Source organism: Paramisgurnus dabryanus, chromosome 5 (assembly GCF_030506205.2).
Source record: "Paramisgurnus dabryanus chromosome 5, PD_genome_1.1, whole genome shotgun sequence".
Classification (NCBI taxonomy): domain Eukaryota; kingdom Metazoa; phylum Chordata; class Actinopteri; order Cypriniformes; family Cobitidae; genus Paramisgurnus; species Paramisgurnus dabryanus.
Genome location: NC_133341.1, coordinates 37,258,824 through 37,286,734, shown reverse-complemented (window position 1 = coordinate 37,286,734; position 27,911 = coordinate 37,258,824). Strand labels below are relative to the sequence as shown.

Here is a 27,911-nt window from a genome sequence, read left to right as displayed (position 1 = left end):
CCGCCCTGCGAACGTTTGCTCGGTTTCACTGATCCACTCGCTCATTGGACAATATGAGAAACGCTTCACCATGATTGGCTGGAAGTACATCAACAAAAGTTTTGAGTTTGGTTTCTGGTAGTTTTAAATATAAAAGAGCCAGGCACTAAAACCAAACTTTATCAATATCAGTTTTTAGTACTGAAGCAAGAAAAATAAAATAACATGACAATAGTTATTCATAATAACTTGGGCCACATCCACTGATATCCACTTTGCTTTATAAAAGAGTGAATCTGTGTTCATTTACTCCTTTCTCTGTAAATATAAAGAGCTTAGAGAAAAAAACACTTTGACAAAATAGCTTCACAGCTCTTCAGAATCAGATCAAAGAAGATGTTACTGGGGGAAAACCACGAGCTGCTGCTAAATTCATTTACTATCAAAAATAATCTATTTTATATTGTATTCTATTCTATGTGCATTATTTTTCAGACAAACACATTTTCAGTTATTTTAGAAAATGTCTAAGATCTTTCAGTTGATATAATATCCACCTCCTTCAAGTTCAAAAAATGTGCATGCATCCTTCACAAAAGTTATTTATATTAAATAAAATATAAATATAATATATATAAAACCTTATAAATGAAAATAACTAGCTTCCAGTGGAAGATGGATGCTGGCGTATAACAAAGGACGTAACGTACAAAGCGTCATGATGTAGAACGAATGATGTAGAATGACAGTGCAGCCAGAGAGCAGATTTCTACGATTTGATTTAGCTATACTTAAGCTTTTTATTAGACTTAAAATGCATATCCTCTTGATGCTTAAACTTATTTAAAACTGTAAGGTTACGCATGCAGGCATCAAAGGAAGATGCACCAGTAGCATTTCACAGATTCTCAGTACATGATTCAGAGTGAATGCAGTAATGGCTGCTCGCTATTGGTTACAATATATATACACCAAATGAAAAACTCTTGTTATATAAATATTAGACCATTTTGACCATTGTGTGGTGCTGTGACCATTACGTTTAGTTTATATGGAAGGTATTTCAGCCAATTTTAAATTTATTAATTAAATGAGAAAATAAAAAATAAAATAAAATCGCAAAATATGTTCCAAATTTGAAAATTAAATTCTAAAATAAATTGTTTTACTTCATGTTCACTTTTATTTATTGGTTTTCATTTACATTTTCAACTTGTATGCAAATTCAATGTTAATCGGGGGTGGGATTTCCTTGCTAAAAAGGGGATTGGCTGAAGCAGTTTTTCTAACTTAGCGACTTTTTTGCCACATTTAGCAACTTTTAGACTCATTTAGACAAACATATAAACTGTTTGGATGAATCTTAGCTCCACATCTAGGCTACTGTGTCGCTTGTACTGGCCCACGAGTCCCGGGTCTTGCTGTCACATTAAAATGTTGGTCTGGCATCTACCCTCCATGCATGGAGCTGAGCAGTGAGCAACATTTAGACTGTTCAAGCTGACGCTTGGATGAGATTGGCATGCATTGTTTAGATTTCAAAGGAAAGACCAACACTAAAAAGTGACTTGGGAGCTGTTATTTATATGTGTATTTTGACACATTATATCTGGGTGACTTGTCAGTCAAACAAGCTGCAGACACACACAGCCACTAGTCACTAATAGTGTTTTCACTTATGTTGGTGCGCACCGTGGTGCGGCCTCGGAGTGCACCAAAATACATTGTATGATTTTTCAGTTAGTGCGGTCCGTGTTCACATATATTTGTTTTAGTGTACTCGAAATTCCGCACCGTACACCATGTGACAACGGTCAACGCTGTCATTGGTCTCTGACAGCTCTAACCATCTCATTACCACCCCCACGTTTCCACGACAACAAGCCTGACAGGGAGAGCACAGCTATCAATATGTGGAGATAAACGATGCATGTCTTTGCGAAGTTTCTTTGCTTTAACGTGAAATTGCGTAGCTGTTCTATTAAAGTTTTTCTCATGGAGCCGTTTGCTAAAAAGCCTGTAATGTCACTATTTGTGTGTGGAGGACAGCTATGCATTTATAAAATCATCAGCTCAAACATAAAGGAGACTGCGAAATCTCTGCAACGGACCAGGATTGGCTTGTTTGTTGTTAACCCACAATATAACACCCGGCTCACGTCACGACGGAAGCCCAAAGGCTCAAACATGTGGAGAACTTCCTGTATTTGGTTCGGCCCGAGGTCCAGCAGTGTTTACACCACAAGCGGGTCGCCCCAGAGTTCGGCAACAGCCGCTCTGAGACCACCTGTTTAGAGCGTCTAGGAGCGGCCGTTTAGTGCGCACCCGAGTGCGGCTGTTGTGTTCACACTGACCCAAACGAACCGTACTCGGAGCGATACGTCATTTGGGCCGACCTAAACAGTGTATATGTTAAAACACCCTTACTGTTTAAATTAACATTATCTGTAAACATTCTGTGTTGTCTGTACCACCCCATAAGTATCAGGACTTGCTTCGTCTGTGAAATGCGAGTCTCTCTTGGCGTTTACTCTGTAGACTGCACTGGACACAACATACAGTTCTGACCATAGCTGAAGCGTGGAAGACGAGCTACGCACATGGGCTGTGACAAGGGCGTAACTTTGGGTCAACCATTGGTGGGGTTAAACTCGCGGCATATTTATTTATTTATTGAATAATTTTCTTGTGTAAAAGGTAACATGCTAATTTGCCGTTCCTGTATTATAAATACATTGTGATACTTTTACTGATTTAGACTACTTAACGTAAATGCAGCTATTCACTTGACTATTTATGCCATAATGACACAAATTAAGTGTTTAAGCACTAGCCAGCAGTGGCAGTTTCCACATTTTTTGTGTGTTCAATATTTTATCAAAAAAGAAACAAGAACTTAAAGATTAATCAATTCCATCACTGTAGGCACCTACATGCAGCAAATTTATTATGAACAATTCAACTCTCAATACATTACACAATACAGGGTGGCACACTGGAGTGCAGCTTGCACCTTTATTCAGAACAGATTTCACATATTGGTGTTCATTACAAAAACTCACCACCCACTAACAAAATCTAAACAAAAGCATATAAATACAAAAGAAGGCCTATCTGTAAGTCACATTTAAGGTATGTTACAACATATTAGGCTGCAACTTAACACACACACACCATTCAGATAAAAGCACCACGTCTCAGTGTAAAAGAAATGCAAAATGATGATTTTTACATCATTGAAAGAAGGAAGTGCAACACTGAATTCCATATTTCTCCTGTCTCAGGGTAAACAGAGGGAATGATGCATGACCATTCAAAAACATGACTGAGTTTCTAAATATACAAAGCTTAATGCAAATGGGTGAAGTGTCCCTTTAAGAGGTCCAGTTTATCCTGATGTATGTGACACACTGCAACATGGTTCAGCCTCTGCTGTGTCATAGTTGTGAGTAAACTGGGGGCTGTTTACACTTGGTATTAAGATGTGTTTTCATCGATCGCATCACAAGTGGACGAGAGAGACACATTACATTTACACCTGGTATTTAAATCTGTCTCTTTTGTCCACTTTCGATCGCTTCTATCCTGAATACTGTGAGGGGGTGGTCTGTGAGACAGGTTGGCGAGTCTCTCTGCTGTCATTCAAACGCTAGCGGGAGTAATTATGAGTTTATATGGACGCAAACTAATATTATGTCGGAGTCTACTGCTTGTTTAGCAAGTAAACATACTGCACAGTGTTTTTTACGTGTATATGTTAGAGCTTTCTCTGAATTTTCAGCGCAATTGATGAAATAGAATCGCGCAACTTTCACACGCTTTCAAAATGAAACTACGGAGATCAGACGCTTTAGTTTTATCAATGAAAGGCTAAAAATAGCGCTTTTCACCGTAAGATGTATGTGATTTTGTTTCTTCAGTACAACACAAATGTTGATTTTTAACTCCAACCAGTTTCAGTCTGTCGGTTGTATGCATGTGGATGGTAACAAAATCTTAGACAGAAAAAAAACATGCACAGACAAATCCAAATTAAACCCTGCCGCTCATGACGACACATTGATATCATAAGAAACGAAACGATCGGTTTGTGCGAGAAACCGAACAGTATTTATTTCATTTTTACCTCTAATACAGTACTATGCCCGTTCAAATGAGCCCGTGCACGGCACCTTCTTCTTTTGAGTTTTACTGACGGGTTGCGCAGCAACTTCATAGGTGCATACCGCCACCTACTGTTGGTGGCCCAGTATAGCCCTCAAGCTGTGCACCCGATACAGTAGATGGCAGTATGCAACTATGAAGTTGCTTCGCAACCTGCCATTAAAACTCAAAAGAAGAAGGCGGCGCTGTATTAGAGGTATACATTATATAAAACAGTTCGGTTTATCGCACAAACCGATCGTTTCGTGTATTATGACATCAACGAGCAGCAGGGTTTAATTTGGATTTGTCTGTGCATGTTTTGTTTTTTAATGTCTGAGATTTTGTTACGGACAGACAAAAACGGTTGGAGTTAAAAATCTACATTTGTGTTAAAGAAAGTCACCTACATTATGGCCTCCATTAAAACCATCCTTGATTTAACATAAGCCAATCATTTCCAGAAGAGGTCCAGATCATACAGCCAGAGATAGGTTACCAGTTACGGTGAACACGAATCGGCCCAGTGCTTATAGCCATAACAAAAATGCATGTGCCAGAGCAAGCTGCGGGGCACAATCGCCCCGGTTAAGACACGCCGATGCCGAGTCTTAGCCGCAGGTGCCGCAGGGCATTATACATGCTAGCTGGGCAGTAACTCAATTTCTGTGTCTGTAAAGTTCCTCTTTTACACTCTCTTTGCCATTATTGCGATGAGGGAAAAAGTACAACCACGTGATAACTTATAACGGGAGGTAATAGGCTTGTTCGACTTCATGCGGCGCCGCAAGAACCGACAGCCGGATGACGTAAAAAAAACGCGAGAGCGAGACAAAATTAGACTCCGTATGATTTCTCTTATCGTTCTCGCGGTACTTTGACGTCATCCGGCTGTCGGTTCTTGCGGCGCTGCATAAAGTCGAACAAGCCTGTTGTCACCATATATGGTTCATTGGAGGCGTTTTGGAATGCAAATGACCATTAACGTACACGAGCATGGTGCTTAAGAACACATGGGATTTATCATCAAGGATTACTTACTGATGTGCGTACGAACCCCGTGCGCACGTTTGATAAATCCCGATTTTTTTGTACTTAGGCATATTCTAAATTTCATTCGTAGGTACAAATATAGAACATTTTCTACGCAATGTTGATAAATGAGGCCCCTGAAGTATTAACTGTCCGTATATTGCAGATTAAAAATTAGTTTTTGTTGTTGTTGAAAAATAATTGAATTTATTTTTTCCTCTTTATATATTTGAAATCAAATAGTCAAAACCTATTTTCTGACCCTAACACCTCTTCTTTTGCGCAACTTGCATATTGCATAGCTCTCTGTCTTAAATGCGCTCAATGAGGTGAGGCACACATACAAGGTCTGCCCCTCCCATTTTATGTATATAGCGCTTTCACAATTATTTAATTGTTTTACATTAATAAAAGTCATCCATGTTTGTCTAGAGTTTAAGGCTGTGTTAATATGAGAGCTGAGTGCCATGTTAAACCACATGCTATTGCTAATGTCAATAAAATAGACAATTTCCATACTAAAAGCTAATTAGTGCTGTTAAAAAGTGTTCATATATTAATGTTGTGTACATATGTCATCTTTAAAACAGCTGATTTTAGTCCTATGTAGTTCTTTTATTTGATGATTGGCAAGAGTTGTCCCGTCTATTCACATTGAAAATGAAAGCATGAGCATAATAAGGTTTTGTTAAAATGAGACGGTTCAGTGGCGCCGCCTGGTGGTCAATTTACGGAATTACAGCCTCAGCATTTCTATTTAAATGTTAAATTGGAAATAAATGTTTAATGTTTTCTAATCAGTCTTTTCCTTTAGATTTGTCAAGTGTTGTTTATTAATAATTCATTATTTTCCAAAAGGGAATAACAATTTATTGCCTTTTAGCTTCGTAATCCATTATAACAACCTGAAAGGCTGCTTAAAGCTGCATTTAATAAAAAAAATTCTTAGGGTTCTAAATGGTAGGAGTAGGTTAGTTCAGGGTCCAGAAGGATTCCAGTCTCTGTTTTGCATTTGCCATCCCCCAACGGGCCAGTCCAGACTGCCCACCAAAAAAAGTATTAGTTTGAACCTTCATAAGAAAAATACCCAGGAGACAAATGTTCCAGTTGTCAAACAAAAATCGCTTTATTTGCTCGAGCCAACAAAGTGAGACAATCAACACCCCTCAAAGAGGTGCTCAAAGATCATCTGCCCTCTCAACATCTGACTCCATTTTTAAACAAATTGATTAAAAGTATGTCATTGACTATAGAAAATATCCTGGAATGCTTAACCATAGAAATTGAAATTGAAAGATCTAAAAACATAATTATTAGTTGTGTGTATAGAACACCAGGAACATGTATAGATACATTTATAAATAAAATAGTTGATATTCTTGAGAAAAAGAATGAGAACAAGACACAAATTATATGTGGAGACTTTAACATTGATTTGTTGAATCCAAAAGGACACAAGAGGACAACAGATTTTATTAATACAATGTATAGTACAGCTCTTTTTCCTGTGATTACAAAACCAAGTAGAATAACAACAGATACTGCTACATTGATAGATAATATATATACAAATGAAATTGAAGCGAAAATAGTAGGTGGATTATTTATAAATGATATGACAGATCATCTTCCAGTTTTTGCGATCTTTCAAAAATTATTTACAAAAATAAATGAAAATGGGACTAATAACTATATGATGATCAGACATAGGACGCCAGAATCCATTGCTGCCCTTGGGGAAGACTTACAGAAACAAAACTGGAGTGAGGTTTATGAGAATAAAGATCCTAATAGAGCCTATAATGCTTTTATGAACATACTAACTGGGCAATATGAAAAACATTGTTTGTCTAAGAGAATTGTAAAGAAGCGCAAAAATGATGATAAACCTTGGATTACTAAGGGAATAGAGAAGGCATGTAAAAAGAAAAATGCTTTATATAGGAAATTTATAATAACTAGAACCAAACAAGCTGAAGATAAATATAAGACATATAAAAATAAATTAATAAGCATTATAAGATTTAGTAAAAAAGATTATTATCAACAAATATTGGAAAGGTATAAGAGTAATACTCAAGCAACATGGAAAGTACTCAACAGTATAATTAAAAAGAAAACGGTAAAGGTGGATTACCCAAATTATTTTGTAAATGATGAGTCAATAATTATAAATGAAGTGAAGGATATTGTCAATCAATTTAATGAGTATTATGTAAATATTGGATATAAATTAGCAAAAGAGATTGTGGAACAGCAAACTGGAGACAGGGTAGATGAAGTAAATATTTCTAGTAATAAATGTTCAATATTTCTTAGGGGAACTGATGAAATGGAAATAATAGACATTGTCAATAACTATAAAAACAAAACATCTACTGATTGTAATGATATTGACATGTCATTATTAAAAAATATTATATTATACATAGTAAAACCATTTACATATATTTGCAATCAGTCATTTTTAACAGGCATATTTCCAAGTAACATGAAAATAGCCAAGGTAATCCCTATTTTTAAAAATGGTGATAGACATCTTTTTTCCAATTATAGACCCATTTCTCTGCTCTCCCAATTTTCAAAAATCTTAGAGAAATTATTTGTGTGCAGGCTTGATAATTTTATAGACAAACATAAAATATTGAGTGAACATCAGTATGGCTTTAGAGCAAATAGGTCGACCACAATGGCAGTGATGGAACTGGTAGAGGAGATTTCCACTTCTATGGATAACAATGAATATACTGTAGGGGTGTTCTTAGATTTAAAAAAAGCTTTCGACACTATTGATCACAGTTTATTAATGAGGAAATTGGAGAGATATGGTATAAGAGGAAAAGCCTTTTCTTGGTTAAGCAGTTACCTTGAGGATAGATATCAGTTTGTACAAATAAAGAATATTAAATCGGATCTAATGAAAGTTACATGTGGTGTTCCACAAGGTTCGGTGTTAGGTCCCAAATTGTTTGTATTGTATATAGATGATATTTGTAAAGTGTCTAAAAAATTAAAAATGGTATTGTTTGCTCATGACACAAATTTATACTGTTCGGGGAAAAATTTGGAGCATCTCCTGAAAACAGTTAAAATTGAATTGATGGCTTTAAAAAGTTGGTTTGATGATAATCGACTTTCATTGAATTTGATTAAAACAAAGTTCATAATATTCAGCAATCGACAAAGTAATATCAAAGCTAAAATTATGATTTGTAAGACGGAAATAGAAAGAGTATATGAATATAAATTTTTGGGTGTTACAATAGACCATAAATTAAGCTGGAAATCACATATAAACCATGTAAAAACAAAAATGTCTAAATCCATTGCGATATTAAATAGAATAAAACATATTTTAAATGAAAAAACATTATATACATTGTATTGTTCTCTCATAGTTCCATACATTACTTATTGTGTGGTGGTGTGGGGACATGCATATAAAACTAATACAAAACCAATATATATGTTACAAAAGAAAGCAATAAGGATTGTAAAACGGGCTGACTATTATGAACCAACAAATAAATTATTTATAAATTTACAAGCTTTAAAATTTGTTGATTTAGTTAACCTTTATATTGCACAGGTCATGTATAAAGTTTATAAGAATTTACTTCCAAATTGTGTACAGAGGATGTTCAAAATAAGAGAAAGTCATTATAATCTTAGAGGAATGTATATGTTTATAAAATTAAGGGCAAGAACCAATACAAAAAACAGATGTATATCTGTTAAAGGAGTTAAACTATGGTATGCCGCCCTTAGTCACATTGCGAAGGCTGAGGTTCTTTTTCACAGATGTTTTATGCATTCATCGACATAGACACCAATACAGACATCAACTTCAACACCAACACCGTAGAACTGAATAAAAAAGACGAAATACACAACATATCACCAGTTACACATTCAGTTACATGGAAAACAAACAAATCACATTAAACTCTTAAATAAACAGAAAATATATCCACATACCACTTTTGCCTGCTTGTGAGCTAAGAGAGGGGGTTATATCTTGCATTTTCTTGGTTGGATGGCATATGATATAGATAGAAACACTCTTAAGTTAGCAATTACATTGCTCCATCTCTTCATGTGGTTGACAAAACAGGAAGTGACAAACCAGGAAGTGACATATAAAGGCATGATGGGAGTAAAATAAAATAACCAACAATCTTTTAGAAAAAATAAATCTTGCTCAAATAAACAACAATTCAGTATAGAAACACAATAAACACTAGAAAATAATCAAAATATCAAAATACACAAAATTAAATTAACCAAAAGTAACTTGTGTAAATGAGTGCTAAGGTACACAAATGCCATCTAGTGGAAAATAAGCATTAAACACAGAAAACTTTGTGACAGCAAATACACTCCCACCATCACACAATGTGTGATTCTTAATCAAAGTTCTGAATGTTCAAGTAAATCAGCAGGAACTTACACACACCAAGGGGAAGAATCGTATACACATTAGCATACATGTATTCTTATCAAACTTAACCCTTTAATCAGCTTCAAGAAGTAACACTGTTTTGTGTATAGGTTTTTCTAGGTAGACTGGCTTACTTGTGTGTGCACCCTTACTATCTAGTGTTGAATCGCTAACAAGAAGTTTAAGTCTTCTCACCCTACCATCAGTTCCTGGGAAGACTTCTACTACTTTTGCTAGCTTCCATTGATTTCGTGGGGCCAAGTCATCTTGAAGTAGAACAATGTCATTTATCTTGGCGTTTCTCCTGCTCTTATTCCACTTACATCTTTGCTGCAAACTTAATAGATATTCCTTTCTCCACCTGGACCAAAACTCATTAGCCAAAAATTGAACTCTTTTCCATCTCTTCTGAAGATAGAGATCTTCCCTTACAAACTCTCCAGGAGGTGGTGCAATGATGGTAGGCTTCATTGTAAGTATATGGTTTGGCGTCAATGGTTCTGGTCCCACAGGATCATTGATATGTTCTAAGGTCAATGGTCGACTATTTACAATTGCCATTACTTCATACATGAATGTTCTTAAGGAAGAACTCTCCAGTCTCGCTGCAGACTGGTCTAGAATGGACGTCAGTACACTCCTTACAGTACGGATCTGTCTCTCCCAGACACCACCCATGTGACTGGAAGCGGGTGGGTTCATGACAAAGGTACAGCCTAACTCCTTCACACGTTCTTGGTCCATTTGCTTCATCAACTCTAGGAACTCTCTCTTTGCACCAATAAAGTTGGTACCTTGATCACTATGCAGCTGACTTACATTGCCACGTATAGAAATAAAGCAACGCAGTGCATTAAGAAAGGCATCAGTGCTAAGATCATCCAGCACCTCAAGATGAACAGCACGAGAACACATGCAGGTGAACAAGAGTCCGTATCTCTTCAACTCTCTCCTTCCCTCTTTAACATAAAATGGTCCGAAGCAGTCCATGCCACTGTAAGTAAACGGAGGTGTAGCTTCCATCCTTTCCGGTGGCAGGTCAGCCATCTTTTGCTCCTGATTGCATTTCCTTAGCTTCCTACACTTAATGCATTTGTAGATGAAAGATGATACTTCACTACTGCATCCCAGGATCCAAACACCATTGGACCGGATTTCATTGATGGTCATGCCACGACCTTGATGTTGTACCTTCTCATGGAAGTGTTTGATGAGTAAATGAGATACATGATGCTTTTTAGGAAGAATGGCTGGATGCTTGATATGAGGGTAAAGTTCTGCCTTTGTCAATCTGCCTCCAACCCGTAAGATATCATGATCATCGATAAATGGACTTAACTTGTAAAGCTTGTTATTTGAATTAACTTCTTTCCCTTGTCTTAGTGACTTGATTTCGTCACTGAACACCTCTTCTTGGACCATATGAATTATGAATTGTTCAGCATTCATTCTTTCTTCAAGTGTTGTGGATTTGTTTGATCTTTCTTCCAAACCTTTTACACCCCTTACATAAAGTTTGAGTCTTGCTATAGCTTTCACTGCTCTCTTCCAATCTGAAAACCCTCGTAGGCGATCTGAAAGAGACCATTCTTCATTTGCCTTTACCATAAGAACCTGTGCCCTTTTGATCTCTGGGTCTCCATCATCAATTTCTCCCACCATAATGTCTCCCTTAGGCAGTTCTTTTTGCCATAGAAAACTTGGACCAGTAAACCAATTCGAGCCCATGAGTTCCTTTACGGTGAGTCCACGAGAGGCATGATCCGCTGGGTTTTGATCTGAAGCAACATATCCCCATTGGCTAGGCTTAGTGCTTGTCCTGATCTGCTGAATTCGATTGGAGACAAATACATGGAACCGTCGTGCATCATTGTTAACATAACCAAGGACAACCTTGGAGTCGGTCCAGTAGTATTCACCAATGACATCCAATTCTAGTTCTCTTTTGAGCAGATCACCAATCCTTGTGGCGACCACTGCAGCTGAGAGCTCCAACCTGGGGATTGTCGTTACCTTTGTTGGGGCAACCCTAGCTTTACCCATAACAAGAGTGCAGTAGACTTCTCCAGACTTGTTTACAGATCTAAGATATGAACCTACTCCATAGCCTGACACACTGGCGTCTGAAAAATGATGTAGCTCATATTGCTGGACATCCTTGAATGATGATGGCACATAACAACGTGCAATCTTTACCAAAGACAGGTTATGAAGGTCTCGCAGCCAAGCTTCCCAATGCGGCTTGAGGTCATCAGGAAGTGGTTCGTCCCAGCCCGTCTTGTCTTGACACATCCTTTTTAAGATTCTTTTCCCAACTAGAATGAAGGGAGCGATGAATCCAAGAGGATCAAAAATGGAAGCAACTGTAGACAAGACTCCTCTTCTAGTAAAAGGTTTTTCCTTTACTTGCACTCTGAAATGAAACTTGTCTGAAGTTATGCACCACTGAATTCCGAGCACTCTTTCTACTTTAGGTTGTTCTCCTAGGGCCAAGTCAAAGTCAGTCGCACCTTCAGTACATTCCCCCTTTGGAATTGTGGCAGTCACTTTCTTGCTGTTGGTGATGAATTTATGCAAGCGGAGCTTACCAGTATTGCAGAGATCCCTAGCTTCCTTTACAAGCTGGATTGCCTCTGCTTCAGTGTCCACACTTGCTAAGCCATCGTCCACATAAAAATTACGCTGTATAAAATTTACTGTGGCTTGACTAAACTTGCCTTCACCTTGCGCAGCAAGATACTTGAGCCCAAAATTTGCACATCCAGGTGAGGAGGCAGCTCCAAACAAGTGGACTCTCATCCGAAAAACTGTTGGAGGGGTTTCCATGTTGCCTTCCTCCCACCATAAGAACCTGAGATAATCCCGATCCTTAGGAGCAACATAAAACTGGTGGAACATACGCTCAACATCGCACATAATGGCTAATTGCCCCTTTCGGAAACGACACAAGACCCCAACAAGAGTATTTGTGAGGTCAGGCCCAGTCAGTAGATGTTCATTCAGAGAAGTATTCTGAAATCTTGCAGAGCAATCAAAGACAATGCGAATCTTGCCTGGCTTCTGCGGGTTGTAAACCCCATGATGAGGTATATACCATACTGGCTGATTGTTTAACTGCATCTCTGGAACCTTTTCAGCATCGCCTCTTGCTATTATGTCTTTCATGAAAGCCAAGTAGTCCTTGTGGTATTGCTCTTCCCTCTTTAAACGCTTCTCTAAGGATTTGAGTCTATGCTCTGCACACGCTTTGTTGTTTGGCAATTCTGGTCTCTCGCCCTTAAATGGCAATGGCATCTGATAGTGTCCATCTTGCGTTTGCTTAATGCCTTTGTGTAACTTTGCCAAAAACCTTAAGTCTTCTTGTGATGTAGAGACTTCCTCATTCTTCCTTTCAATGAAGTCAGACTCAAAAACTTTCAGTACCTCTGCTGGAGTGATCATTTCCTTAACCTTGTTCCTGTGTATAAAACAGACTTCAGACTTGAGCTTGTGAGATCTTTCACCAGCTGGTAGAACTTGCTTTAAGATAATCCTGTGACTCACACCAACTTCATCTTCATAGTTCTGCCTGTCATAATGGTTGTATCCAATGATACTCCAACCCAACACAGATCTTTGTGCAAACGGCTGATCTTCGTTACCGCTGAGAACATCTCTGGGGAGTAAGGCTTGAGGACAGTTATAGCCTATTAGCAAACCTACTTCACAGTCAAGTGCAGGAGCCATTTCATCTGCCAGATGTTCTAGATGAGGCCAATTCTTGGCGGTTTCACATGTGGGTATATGAGATCTATTGACAGGTATGTAGTCTCTAGTGTAGGTTGTTGGAAGTTTAATTTTCACTTCAGATTGAATTCCTCTTACTTGTAGTCCATTCAATTTGTGACTAGACACAACCTTTGTTTTGGACGTTATTGTAGAAATCTTGAGTTTGACTGGTTCTTTCTTTATACCAAGTGTCTCAGCTGTATTCTTTAGAATGAAAGTAGTGTCACTCTGTGTATCGAGCAAGGCGTACACTAAAATCTCCTTCCTTGGTTCAGCTGTTGTTGAGACATATACTGGAATGATCGATGAAGTATGAGTGTTGTTCCTTTCTTGAACTACTCTATTTGAAATCACAGGCTTCGACTCTTGTACCTTCTGTGATCCAACTGTTCTGTCTGCAGATCCGTGATTGACCTTTGATTGATCTTGAATGATTCTAGATCCTTGTCCTAGGTATTTATTTACACGATCCTGATGTAGGCATGTTGGGTGACATTTCTCACATTTATCACACACACTCCTAGCAGGGCAGACCTTTGAGTTATGACCAGTCTTAAGACAGCCAAAGCACAACTTTTCCGCCTGTACAAACTTCAATCTTTCTTCAACTGGTCTTTCCATAATCTTGCGACACTTATGAAGAGTGTGGCCATATCTCTTACAAAAGACACATATAATACTAGTCTTTTCACTGGAACTAGTGGTGAATGTCTTGGCAGTTGAGTTGCGATTCCGTTGGAACTTATACTTATCTTGATCAGTGTACTTGGTTCTTTCTTGCTCTGCTGGCTTTATTGCTTGAAGTGAGGTGATAGGATTGCATGCAATTCTAGCTTCTTTGTTGAGAAATTCAACAAAGTACTTGAAATCAGGGAATCTTCCACATTCATCTTGAAACTTGGTTGCTGCTCTATTCCAACGAGAACTTAACCATTCTGGCAATTTGGCTGATATCCTTTGATTTTCAACACAGTCATTTAGAGCCTGTAAACCTTGAACATAAGGCATGGCGGATTCAACACTGCTCAGGAAATCTACAAATTCACGGAGGTCTTTGGTTTCTTTGGTAGCAATCTTGTGCCATGACTGTATTTTGTCACGATATGAGTTTCCGACTACAAACGGATTGCCAAACCTGTCATTGAGTATGTTCCAAGCAGCGGTGTAAGCGGTCTCTGTTCCAACCAGGAAGTGTCCTTCAATAGCTCTTTTGACTGGACCACTCACATACTTGCGTAGAAAGAAGAGCTTTTCTTGGGCTGGCAAGTTCTTGCGATCAATTAATGTTTGAAAGGACAGTTTCCAGTCATTATAAGTAAGAGGATCTCCAGAGAAAACAACTGGTTCTGGGATCGGAATCCTATTGGCTGTAATCGCTTCAGCAAGTGCCTTCACAAGATCATTAGAGGCTTCATTTGGATCAACAAATTTAGTTGACTGGGAGATATGAGCTGTTGTGATTGGAACCCTTTGAGGAGAACAAGAGGGTTGGTATAAAGGAGCAGTGACTTGAGCGAGCCTTTGCGGCTGAGGAAGAGAAATAGGAATGTTTGGATAAGAAGTACAATCTTCTTGTCTTTGAAGAGGAACAGAACACTGTTCAAGCTCATCACCTTTGATGTTTTCAACATAAACTTGCAGCCTTGCTTTTGCTGCATTATGCCTTTTTAGTTCCTCCAATCTTTCCACTTCCTTTTTCTTCTCCTCCAGCTTTATTTTTCTCATAGTACTTTCTGAGATACATTGAGCCCTTTTTCTAGCATTTTACGCTTCCATCTCCCTTTCTTGAGCTTCTCTTTCGGCTGTTAACCTTTCATCCTCTGCTTCAAGTTTCCTAATTTCCCCTTCATATTGATGTTGTGTCTTCATTATTTTAATCACCTCTTGTGTAGCCGCTACTTCAGCTGCTGCTTCTTGTCTTTTCTGCAAAGAATTATAGGAAGATTGACTGGACATCTTGGAAACAGACTTTGACTTACCGGAGGTTGCTGAGATGATAGTGGACACAGTAGTTTCAAAGACTGAATTTGAATCAGGCCAGGGTATGTCCTCATGATCTTCATTTAGAAACCGTTGCGCTTTTTTCATTAGCAATGCTAGTAATTGAGAGGCATGTGTCATTTTTCCTCCTTATTTCTGTGTCAGGGCTTGTGATGCTTCTTATCTTCTCATAGAGATGATCAACCTCTGACTGTGTGCTATTAATAATGCTCACAACTTCAAGAATCAATTCAGCATCATCATTTTTCTTGATGGCTCTCTTCAGACCATTGATGTGATATTTCCATCTTCTGTACTTCTGCTCAAAGCTTCTCTTCAATTCATTTAATTTAGCATCTTGGAGTGATTTACCCTTTTCAGTAAGTGTGCGTGCACGCTGACTTTTTCTAATATCTGTGACTTGTGTTTGTTGCACTTGTTCAGCAACTTCAATTTGGCCAGCTACATCAGCATGCTGTGGTGGGATAACCTGCTCTACATTGTCTAACTCTTGTGTAATGGGAGTTGCATAGCTAACTTCTCTAGTGGACAGCACTGTATTTTCACTTGTATCAGCCATGTCAAACTGTATTGCTTTACAATGTGGTACTCAAAGACAATAAAGTGTTAGTGTTAATGTAGGATATACTTATGTGACACAACCATACACATCATAATATGGAAATATCAAGTAGCAGAACAATGAATACAGCTTGTAAAATGTGAAATTCTGCACACTTAAAATTGTTTATCATGTACAAAACACTTGAATATAACAAGAAAATTCACTTTAGACACTTTAGATTTCTTCAATAATAAAACACAACTGCTTATCTGTTCAATCCTTTTTAGCTTAGTAAGCCAACCAACAATAGAAAGATATTTAACCTTTTCTTATAATGAAGATGATGGAATACCAATGCAATTGAAACTTTAGCACAGTTCACAAGACCTTATGCTGCTTCCAAGTCACTAACTTAAAAGTGCTTGCTTGTTCAGCCTTTACTTGATCACCGGCTTCTTCAATCAATCAATTGCAGTCTTTAAAAGGTGTACTTCCCTTGCCAATACGTAGTGCCTCTTGTAGCTTTAGCATCTGATGCTCTTGGCCTTCACCAATGCAGTGAAGTGTTCTACTATGCCGCCCTTAGTCACATTGCGAAGTCTGAGGTTCTTTTTCACAGATGTTTAATGCATTCATCGACATAGACACCAATACAGACATCAACTTCAACACCAACACCGTAGAACTGAATAAAAAAGACGAAATACACAACATATCACCAGTTACACATTCAGTTACATGGAAAACAAACAAATCACATTAAACTCTTAAATAAACAGAAAATATATCCACATACCACTTTTGCCTGCTTGTGAGCTAAGAGAGGGGGTTATATCTTGCATTTTCTTGGTTGGATGGCATATGATATAGATAGAAACACTCTTAAGTTAGCAATTACATTGCTCCATCTCTTCATGTGGTTGACAAAACAGGAAGTGACTAAACAGGAAGTGACATATAAAGGCAAGATGGGAGTAAAATAAAATAACCAACAATCTTTTAGAAAAAATAAATCTTGCTCAAATAAACAACAATTCAGTATAGAAACACAATAAACACTAGAAAATAATCAAAATATCAAAATACACAAAATTAAATTAACCAAAAGTAACTTGTGTAAATGAGTGCTAAGGTACACAAATGCCATCTAGTGGAAAATAAGCATTAAACACAGAAAACTTTGTGACAGCAAATACATATGGAATAATTGTGACAAGGAATTAAAATTGTGTACATCACTCACTACATTTAAGAAAATTTTTAAGAATAAGGTAATAAATAACTACAAAAAACTATATGAATAATTAAGTACGATATAATTTATATATATTTTTATATAGTACAGATCTGGACTGCAGAAGCTTCCTCAGCCTTACAGGACTGTTTTGATGACCCCAGATGGGAGCTCTTTGAACATACAGACATTGAGCACCATACCTCCACAGTCCTATCCTACATCAACTTCTGCACAGATATTGTTACAACAAAAAGCAAATTAAAGTGTTCCCCAACCAGAAGCCCTGGTTTAACAACAGGGTGAGGGAGCTGCTCAGAGCCCGGGACATAGCACTGAGATCAGGAGATAGGGAGGAGTACAGGAGGGCGAGGGCTAACCTAAACAGAGGCATCATATCTGCAAAACAGAAATATAAACAACGCATTGAGGATAACTTTAATGAAAACAACCCCCGTGCAATGTGGCAGGGTGTAAAGAACATTACCGGCTACAAACAGAGCAACACTAACCTCACTTCAACTGACCCCTCTCTCCCAGATCAGCTAAACACCTTTTTTGCACGCTTTGAAGATTCCAGCTCCACCAGAGAACCGGACCCATATACAAGCACCACCTTTCCAGAAAGCAATCAGCCACTCGCTCTTCAGATCTACCAGGTAAAGAGAGCAATAAACAACATCAACTGCAACAAAGCAACGGGGCCTGACGGCGTTCCAGGACAAGTGCTGAAGAATTGTGCTGAACAACTCGCTCCAGTATTCACACGCATTTTCAACCTGTCATTACAGCAAGCCACAGTCCCTATCTGTTTGAAAACCGACACCATAATCCCGATACCCAAAACCTCAGCCATTACAAGCTTGAATGACTACCGGCCTGTGGCTCTCACGCCGGTGATCATGAAATGTTTTGAGAGACTAATACTGCCTCACATTAAGGCTCGCATCCCTCCTGACTTCGATCAACAACAATTTGCATATAGGACCAACAGAACTACTGATGACGCCATCTCTATAGCACTGCACACAGCCCTCACACACCTGGAAACCCCCAACAGCTATGTCAGGATGCTATTCATTGACTATAGCTCTGCATTCAACTCCATCAAACCAGACAAACTCATCAAAAAACTGCAAACACTGGGTCTGGGAGACTGTCTCTGCCAGTGGATTAAAAATTTTCTCACCAACAGACCCCAGCAAGTCAGGATTAGTCAACACATCTCTTCCAGTATTACTCTCAACACTAGCGTCCCCCAGGGCTGTGTCCTCAGTCCAGCCCTCTACTCGCTTTTTACCCATGACTGCATCCCCTCCCATAATTCTAACACAATCATTAAATTTGCAGATGACACCACCATAGTGGGACTCATATCAAACAATGACAAAATAGCCTACAGGGAAGAGGTCCAGACACTGTCAGCCTGGTGCAAGAACAACGACCTCAACCTTAATACCAAGAAAACAAAAGAGATAATAATTGACTTCAGAAGAAACAAACTAATCCATAATGGACTGTGTATCAACGGGGAGGAGGTGGAGAGGGTGGCAAGCTTTATGTTCCTATGAGTGCACATAGCAGAGGATTTAACCTGGAGCCAGAACACCTCCCATACCATTTAAATAGCCCAGCAGAAAGTTTTTCCTGAGGACCTTGAAACCCAATGGGCTCCCTCAGGAACTTCTGATACGCTTCTACCGTTGCATAATTGAGAGCACCCTGACATACTGCTGCACTGTGTGGCACTCCAGCTGCACAGAAGCAGAAAGAAAGGGCCTGCAGCGGGTTGTTAAGACGGCTGAGAGGATCATCGGCTCCCCCTTACCAAACCTGGGTGAATTATACTCAAGCCGCCTTCTCACAAGGGCCACAAAAATCAGGCAGGACACCTCACACCCTGGACACTCCCTGTTCATCACACTTCCCTCAGGCAGACTAAGAACTCTAAGTACACGCACTAATAGGCCTCGGAACAGCTTTTTTTCCAGAGCTGTGGACATACTACAGAAATCATACACACATTCATTCACACACACAGCATTAAAACACAAACACCCCTACCTCGCTCGCTCTGTGCAATCTGACTCTGTGCAATATCGCTGTGTTTACTGTTTAATTTTTCAGAACATGAAATGAATGTGTACTCCATGTACTATACAATGTGCATGTGTGAGATTGGGTATATGTGTGTATATTTTACTCCATGCTGCTATTTGAAGAGTATTGCTCCAAACTGAAATTTCGTTGTATAATACAATGACAATAAAGATCTATCTATCTATCTATCTATCTATCTATCTATCTATCTATCTATCTATCTATCTATCTATCTATCTATCTATCTATCTATCTATCTATCTAACCCTAACCCTAACCCTAACCCTAACCCTAACCCTAACCCTATATAACCCTAACCCTAACTCTAACCTTACCCTAACTCGCCCTAACCCCGACCCCAACTCTAAGCTAACCCTAACTAGCGCTAACCCCAACCCTAACCCTTACTCTTGCCCAACCCTGACCCTAACTAGCGCTAATCTAACCCTAACTCTTAGGCTATAGGCTATAGGGCTATAGGCTTAAAACGAATATGTTGCCTCCAGATATGTTGCCTCTGAATGGGTTTTTTCTCCATATCTCCTTCAAAATTTATAGTAGAGTCTCGAAACTCGGTATATATACTAATTGGAGGACGCCCGATCGATTGGGCGTGGTTTCGACTCGATAGCGCCACCACCGGCCGAGATACGTTACTGCAAAGTTTTTTTTTTTTTTTTAAGAGTTGTGTACAAATTTCATGTCTATATATATTATTTAGGGTTAGGTTTTTCGGAAAGTTACAACATCTCCCCCCTATTCGGAGCTCGTCCAAAAAGGTTTGGAATAGGGAGAATGAGGTGGGTGCACGGGCCGACGCATGTTAGACTATACCATGTCGCCTGTGATCGTCTCCCGTCTGGGAGCAGTGCCTTTATCGGCTTCAGGCCACGTAAAAAATTTGTTTTTGTGTATTTCTGAGGAATACTGTTTTTGCTTCAGATCTACATTATTTGTTTTTGTCTTTTCTTTATAACTTAGACTGTAGTTTGTTGTAATGTTTGTATATTGCTTTGTTTGTAGATACTATGTCTATGGTGCTTGACTTTAGAATTAGCCAAGATACAGGAATATTTTAAAGAAGTCTAGGGTTCCTGACCTTAGGTTTAGGGTTAGGTTAGGGTTAGGGTTAGGGTTAGGGTTAGGGTTAGGGTTAGGTTAGGGTTAGGTAGGGTTAGGGTTAGGGTTAGGGTTAGGTTAGGCTATAGGCTTAAAACGAATATGTTGCCTCCAGATATGTTGCCTCTGAATGAGTTTTTTCTCCATATCTCTTTCAAAATTTATAGTAGAGTCTCGAAACTTGGTATATATACTAATTGGAGGACGCCCGATCGATTGGGCGTGGTTTCGACTCGATAGCGCCACCACCGGCCGAGATACGTTACTGCAAAGTTTTTTTTTTTTTTTTTTTTTACAGTTGTGTACAAATTTCATGTCTATATATACTATTTCGAGGGTGCCAAACATGATGGTGTTGTTTTTGAGTCGATCGGAATTTCCGTTTTTGAATGCACCCTCCTAGAAGTTGTGCACTCCAAATTTTTTTAGTTTTAAATACAAATTTGTCAGCTATATATACTATTTCGAGGGTGCTAAACATGATGGTGGTGTTTTTGAGTCGATGGAAATGGTTGTTTTTTCAGTATGTGTATGAAAATGTTGTCACCAGGGACCAAGTTTTCTAGGCGTTTCAGGTGACGCTGATTCTCCTGGTATGATTTCTGTGAGAAGTGTTTTTGCCTTTGGACTTTGTGAATTTTTTGAAATTTTTAGTATGGGTCTGAAAATTTTGTCACCAGGGACCTATTTTTCTAGGCGTTTCAGACGACGCTGATTCTCCTGGTATGGTTTCTGGGTGAATGATTTTTGAATTTGGACTTGGTGTTTTTTTGTGATTTTTTTTAATTATTTTATTTTGTTTTAGGTTGAATGTAGTATTTTTGAGTTTGGAAGGTAAGTATTTTTCATTTCAGATGATCTGGCGGGTAAGTATTTTTTGTGTTTCATGTTGTACATGTTTATTCCCCCACAAACGGTAGGGTTAGGGTTAGGTTAGGTTAGGGTTAGGGTTAGGTTAGGTTAGGTTAGGTTAGGGTTAGGTTAGGGTTAGGCTATAGGCTTAAAACGAATATGTTGCCTCCAGATATGTTGCCTCTGAATGAGTTTTTTCTCCATATCTCTTTCAAAATTTATAGTAGAGTCTCGAAACTTGGTATATATACTAATTGGAGGACGCCCGATCGATTGGGCGTGGTTTCGACTCGATAGCGCCACCACCGGCCGAGATACGTTACTGCAAAGTTTTTTTTTTTTTTTTTTTTTACAGTTGTGTACAAATTTCATGTCTATATATACTATTTCGAGGGTGCCAAACATGATGGTGTTGTTTTTGAGTCGATCGGAATTTCCGTTTTTGAATGCACCCTCCTAGAAGTTGTGCACTCCAAATTTTTTTAGTTTTAAATACAAATTTGTCAGCTATATATACTATTTCGAGGGTGCTAAACATGATGGTGGTGTTTTTGAGTCGATGGAAATGGTTGTTTTTTCAGTATGTGTATGAAAATGTTGTCACCAGGGACCAAGTTTTCTAGGCGTTTCAGGTGACGCTGATTCTCCTGGTATGATTTCTGTGAGAAGTGTTTTTGCCTTTGGACTTTGTGAATTTTTTGAAATTTTTAGTATGGGTCTGAAAATTTTGTCACCAGGGACCTATTTTTCTAGGCGTTTCAGACGACGCTGATTCTCCTGGTATGGTTTCTGGGTGAATGATTTTTGAATTTGGACTTGGTGTTTTTTTGTGATTTTTTTTAATTATTTTATTTTGTTTTAGGTTGAATGTAGTATTTTTGAGTTTGGAAGGTAAGTATTTTTCATTTCAGATGATCTGGCGGGTAAGTATTTTTTGTGTTTCATGTTGTACATGTTTATTCCCCCACAAACGGTAGGGTTAGGGTTAGGTTAGGTTAGGGTTAGGGTTAGGTTAGGTTAGGTTAGGTTAGGGTTAGGTTAGGGTTAGGCTATAGGCTTAAAACGAATATGTTGCCTCCAGATATGTTGCCTCTGAATGAGTTTTTTCTCCATATCTCTTTCAAAATTTATAGTAGAGTCTCGAAACTTGGTATATATACTAATTGGAGGACGCCCGATCGATTGGGCGTGGTTTCGACTCGATAGCGCCACCACCGGCCGAGATACGTTACTGCAAAGTTTTTTTTTTTTTTTTTTTTTACAGTTGTGTACAAATTTCATGTCTATATATACTATTTCGAGGGTGCCAAACATGATGGTGTTGTTTTTGAGTCGATCGGAATTTCCGTTTTTGAATGCACCCTCCTAGAAGTTGTGCACTCCAAATTTTTTTAGTTTTAAATACAAATTTGTCAGCTATATATACTATTTCGAGGGTGCTAAACATGATGGTGGTGTTTTTGAGTCGATGGAAATGGTTGTTTTTTCAGTATGTGTATGAAAATGTTGTCACCAGGGACCAAGTTTTCTAGGCGTTTCAGGTGACGCTGATTCTCCTGGTATGATTTCTGTGAGAAGTGTTTTTGCCTTTGGACTTTGTGAATTTTTTGAAATTTTTAGTATGGGTCTGAAAATTTTGTCACCAGGGACCTATTTTTCTAGGCGTTTCAGACGACGCTGATTCTCCTGGTATGGTTTCTGGGTGAATGATTTTTGAATTTGGACTTGGTGTTTTTTTGTGATTTTTTTTAATTATTTTATTTTGTTTTAGGTTGAATGTAGTATTTTTGAGTTTGGAAGGTAAGTATTTTTCATTTCAGATGATCTGGCGGGTAAGTATTTTTTGTGTTTCATGTTGTACATGTTTATTCCCCCACAAACGGTAGGGTTAGGGTTAGGTTAGGTTAGGGTTAGGGTTAGGTTAGGTTAGGTTAGGTTAGGGTTAGGTTAGGGTTAGGCTATAGGCTTAAAACGAATATGTTGCCTCCAGATATGTTGCCTCTGAATGAGTTTTTTCTCCATATCTCTTTCAAAATTTATAGTAGAGTCTCGAAACTTGGTATATATACTAATTGGAGGACGCCCGATCGATTGGGCGTGGTTTCGACTCGATAGCGCCACCACCGGCCGAGATACGTTACTGCAAAGTTTTTTTTTTTTTTTTTTTTTACAGTTGTGTACAAATTTCATGTCTATATATACTATTTCGAGGGTGCCAAACATGATGGTGTTGTTTTTGAGTCGATCGGAATTTCCGTTTTTGAATGCACCCTCCTAGAAGTTGTGCACTCCAAATTTTTTTAGTTTTAAATACAAATTTGTCAGCTATATATACTATTTCGAGGGTGCTAAACATGATGGTGGTGTTTTTGAGTCGATGGAAATGGTTGTTTTTTCAGTATGTGTATGAAAATGTTGTCACCAGGGACCAAGTTTTCTAGGCGTTTCAGGTGACGCTGATTCTCCTGGTATGATTTCTGTGAGAAGTGTTTTTGCCTTTGGACTTTGTGAATTTTTTGAAATTTTTAGTATGGGTCTGAAAATTTTGTCACCAGGGACCTATTTTTCTAGGCGTTTCAGACGACGCTGATTCTCCTGGTATGGTTTCTGGGTGAATGATTTTTGAATTTGGACTTGGTGTTTTTTTGTGATTTTTTTTAATTATTTTATTTTGTTTTAGGTTGAATGTAGTATTTTTGAGTTTGGAAGGTAAGTATTTTTCATTTCAGATGATCTGGCGGGTAAGTATTTTTTGTGTTTCATGTTGTACATGTTTATTCCCCCACAAACGGTAGGGTTAGGGTTAGGTTAGGTTAGGGTTAGGGTTAGGTTAGGTTAGGTTAGGTTAGGGTTAGGTTAGGGTTAGGCTATAGGCTTAAAACGAATATGTTGCCTCCAGATATGTTGCCTCTGAATGAGTTTTTTCTCCATATCTCTTTCAAAATTTATAGTAGAGTCTCGAAACTTGGTATATATACTAATTGGAGGACGCCCGATCGATTGGGCGTGGTTTCGACTCGATAGCGCCACCACCGGCCGAGATACGTTACTGCAAAGTTTTTTTTTTTTTTTTTTTTTACAGTTGTGTACAAATTTCATGTCTATATATACTATTTCGAGGGTGCCAAACATGATGGTGTTGTTTTTGAGTCGATCGGAATTTCCGTTTTTGAATGCACCCTCCTAGAAGTTGTGCACTCCAAATTTTTTTAGTTTTAAATACAAATTTGTCAGCTATATATACTATTTCGAGGGTGCTAAACATGATGGTGGTGTTTTTGAGTCGATGGAAATGGTTGTTTTTTCAGTATGTGTATGAAAATGTTGTCACCAGGGACCAAGTTTTCTAGGCGTTTCAGGTGACGCTGATTCTCCTGGTATGATTTCTGTGAGAAGTGTTTTTGCCTTTGGACTTTGTGAATTTTTTGAAATTTTTAGTATGGGTCTGAAAATTTTGTCACCAGGGACCTATTTTTCTAGGCGTTTCAGACGACGCTGATTCTCCTGGTATGGTTTCTGGGTGAATGATTTTTGAATTTGGACTTGGTGTTTTTTTGTGATTTTTTTTAATTATTTTATTTTGTTTTAGGTTGAATGTAGTATTTTTGAGTTTGGAAGGTAAGTATTTTTCATTTCAGATGATCTGGCGGGTAAGTATTTTTTGTGTTTCATGTTGTACATGTTTATTCCCCCACAAACGGTAGGGTTAGGGTTAGGTTAGGTTAGGGTTAGGGTTAGGTTAGGTTAGGTTAGGTTAGGGTTAGGTTAGGGTTAGGCTATAGGCTTAAAACGAATATGTTGCCTCCAGATATGTTGCCTCTGAATGAGTTTTTTCTCCATATCTCTTTCAAAATTTATAGTAGAGTCTCGAAACTTGGTATATATACTAATTGGAGGACGCCCGATCGATTGGGCGTGGTTTCGACTCGATAGCGCCACCACCGGCCGAGATACGTTACTGCAAAGTTTTTTTTTTTTTTTTTTTTTACAGTTGTGTACAAATTTCATGTCTATATATACTATTTCGAGGGTGCCAAACATGATGGTGTTGTTTTTGAGTCGATCGGAATTTCCGTTTTTGAATGCACCCTCCTAGAAGTTGTGCACTCCAAATTTTTTTAGTTTTAAATACAAATTTGTCAGCTATATATACTATTTCGAGGGTGCTAAACATGATGGTGGTGTTTTTGAGTCGATGGAAATGGTTGTTTTTTCAGTATGTGTATGAAAATGTTGTCACCAGGGACCAAGTTTTCTAGGCGTTTCAGGTGACGCTGATTCTCCTGGTATGATTTCTGTGAGAAGTGTTTTTGCCTTTGGACTTTGTGAATTTTTTGAAATTTTTAGTATGGGTCTGAAAATTTTGTCACCAGGGACCTATTTTTCTAGGCGTTTCAGACGACGCTGATTCTCCTGGTATGGTTTCTGGGTGAATGATTTTTGAATTTGGACTTGGTGTTTTTTTGTGATTTTTTTTAATTATTTTATTTTGTTTTAGGTTGAATGTAGTATTTTTGAGTTTGGAAGGTAAGTATTTTTCATTTCAGATGATCTGGCGGGTAAGTATTTTTTGTGTTTCATGTTGTACATGTTTATTCCCCCACAAACGGTAGGGTTAGGGTTAGGTTAGGTTAGGGTTAGGGTTAGGTTAGGTTAGGTTAGGTTAGGGTTAGGTTAGGGTTAGGCTATAGGCTTAAAACGAATATGTTGCCTCCAGATATGTTGCCTCTGAATGAGTTTTTTCTCCATATCTCTTTCAAAATTTATAGTAGAGTCTCGAAACTTGGTATATATACTAATTGGAGGACGCCCGATCGATTGGGCGTGGTTTCGACTCGATAGCGCCACCACCGGCCGAGATACGTTACTGCAAAGTTTTTTTTTTTTTTTTTTTTTACAGTTGTGTACAAATTTCATGTCTATATATACTATTTCGAGGGTGCCAAACATGATGGTGTTGTTTTTGAGTCGATCGGAATTTCCGTTTTTGAATGCACCCTCCTAGAAGTTGTGCACTCCAAATTTTTTTAGTTTTAAATACAAATTTGTCAGCTATATATACTATTTCGAGGGTGCTAAACATGATGGTGGTGTTTTTGAGTCGATGGAAATGGTTGTTTTTTCAGTATGTGTATGAAAATGTTGTCACCAGGGACCAAGTTTTCTAGGCGTTTCAGGTGACGCTGATTCTCCTGGTATGATTTCTGTGAGAAGTGTTTTTGCCTTTGGACTTTGTGAATTTTTTGAAATTTTTAGTATGGGTCTGAAAATTTTGTCACCAGGGACCTATTTTTCTAGGCGTTTCAGACGACGCTGATTCTCCTGGTATGGTTTCTGGGTGAATGATTTTTGAATTTGGACTTGGTGTTTTTTTGTGATTTTTTTTAATTATTTTATTTTGTTTTAGGTTGAATGTAGTATTTTTGAGTTTGGAAGGTAAGTATTTTTCATTTCAGATGATCTGGCGGGTAAGTATTTTTTGTGTTTCATGTTGTACATGTTTATTCCCCCACAAACGGTAGGGTTAGGGTTAGGTTAGGTTAGGGTTAGGGTTAGGTTAGGTTAGGTTAGGTTAGGGTTAGGTTAGGGTTAGGCTATAGGCTTAAAACGAATATGTTGCCTCCAGATATGTTGCCTCTGAATGAGTTTTTTCTCCATATCTCTTTCAAAATTTATAGTAGAGTCTCGAAACTTGGTATATATACTAATTGGAGGACGCCCGATCGATTGGGCGTGGTTTCGACTCGATAGCGCCACCACCGGCCGAGATACGTTACTGCAAAGTTTTTTTTTTTTTTTTTTTTTACAGTTGTGTACAAATTTCATGTCTATATATACTATTTCGAGGGTGCCAAACATGATGGTGTTGTTTTTGAGTCGATCGGAATTTCCGTTTTTGAATGCACCCTCCTAGAAGTTGTGCACTCCAAATTTTTTTAGTTTTAAATACAAATTTGTCAGCTATATATACTATTTCGAGGGTGCTAAACATGATGGTGGTGTTTTTGAGTCGATGGAAATGGTTGTTTTTTCAGTATGTGTATGAAAATGTTGTCACCAGGGACCAAGTTTTCTAGGCGTTTCAGGTGACGCTGATTCTCCTGGTATGATTTCTGTGAGAAGTGTTTTTGCCTTTGGACTTTGTGAATTTTTTGAAATTTTTAGTATGGGTCTGAAAATTTTGTCACCAGGGACCTATTTTTCTAGGCGTTTCAGACGACGCTGATTCTCCTGGTATGGTTTCTGGGTGAATGATTTTTGAATTTGGACTTGGTGTTTTTTTGTGATTTTTTTTAATTATTTTATTTTGTTTTAGGTTGAATGTAGTATTTTTGAGTTTGGAAGGTAAGTATTTTTCATTTCAGATGATCTGGCGGGTAAGTATTTTTTGTGTTTCATGTTGTACATGTTTATTCCCCCACAAACGGTAGGGTTAGGGTTAGGTTAGGTTAGGGTTAGGGTTAGGTTAGGTTAGGTTAGGTTAGGGTTAGGTTAGGGTTAGGCTATAGGCTTAAAACGAATATGTTGCCTCCAGATATGTTGCCTCTGAATGAGTTTTTTCTCCATATCTCTTTCAAAATTTATAGTAGAGTCTCGAAACTTGGTATATATACTAATTGGAGGACGCCCGATCGATTGGGCGTGGTTTCGACTCGATAGCGCCACCACCGGCCGAGATACGTTACTGCAAAGTTTTT

At 38.2% G+C, this 27,911-nt stretch overlaps 2 protein-coding genes across 2 annotated transcripts in view; one reads left to right on the top strand and one right to left on the bottom strand.

The window, feature by feature from the left end:
* Positions 1-8,207: 8,207 nt before the first annotated feature.
* Positions 8,208-15,088, bottom strand: LOC135774094 (uncharacterized). Its single transcript, XM_065283975.2, has 2 exons — positions 9,133-15,088; positions 8,208-9,021 (listed from the first exon to the last, which is right to left on the bottom strand). Exon 1 carries the CDS (start codon positions 15,086-15,088, stop codon positions 9,668-9,670), a length of 5,421 nt encoding a protein of 1,806 aa, XP_065140047.1. The 3' UTR covers positions 8,208-9,021; positions 9,133-9,667.
* A 4,989-nt stretch (positions 15,089-20,077) lies between these two features.
* The window catches only part of lztr1 (leucine zipper like post translational regulator 1), a 27,239-nt gene continuing 19,405 nt past the window's right edge, over positions 20,078-27,911 (top strand). The window contains exons 1-2 of the mRNA XM_073814818.1: positions 20,078-20,134; positions 21,167-21,195. Of these exons, the coding sequence (XP_073670919.1) occupies positions 20,078-20,134; positions 21,167-21,195 (86 nt within the window). The remainder of the gene's footprint in view (positions 20,135-21,166; positions 21,196-27,911) is intronic.

Bases quoted from the DNA above. Each gene is read 5' to 3' on its own strand.
- LOC135774094 (XM_065283975.2), bottom strand. From the start codon at position 15,088: ATGAGAAAAATAAAGCTGGAGGAGAAGAAAAAGGAAGTGGAAAGATTG.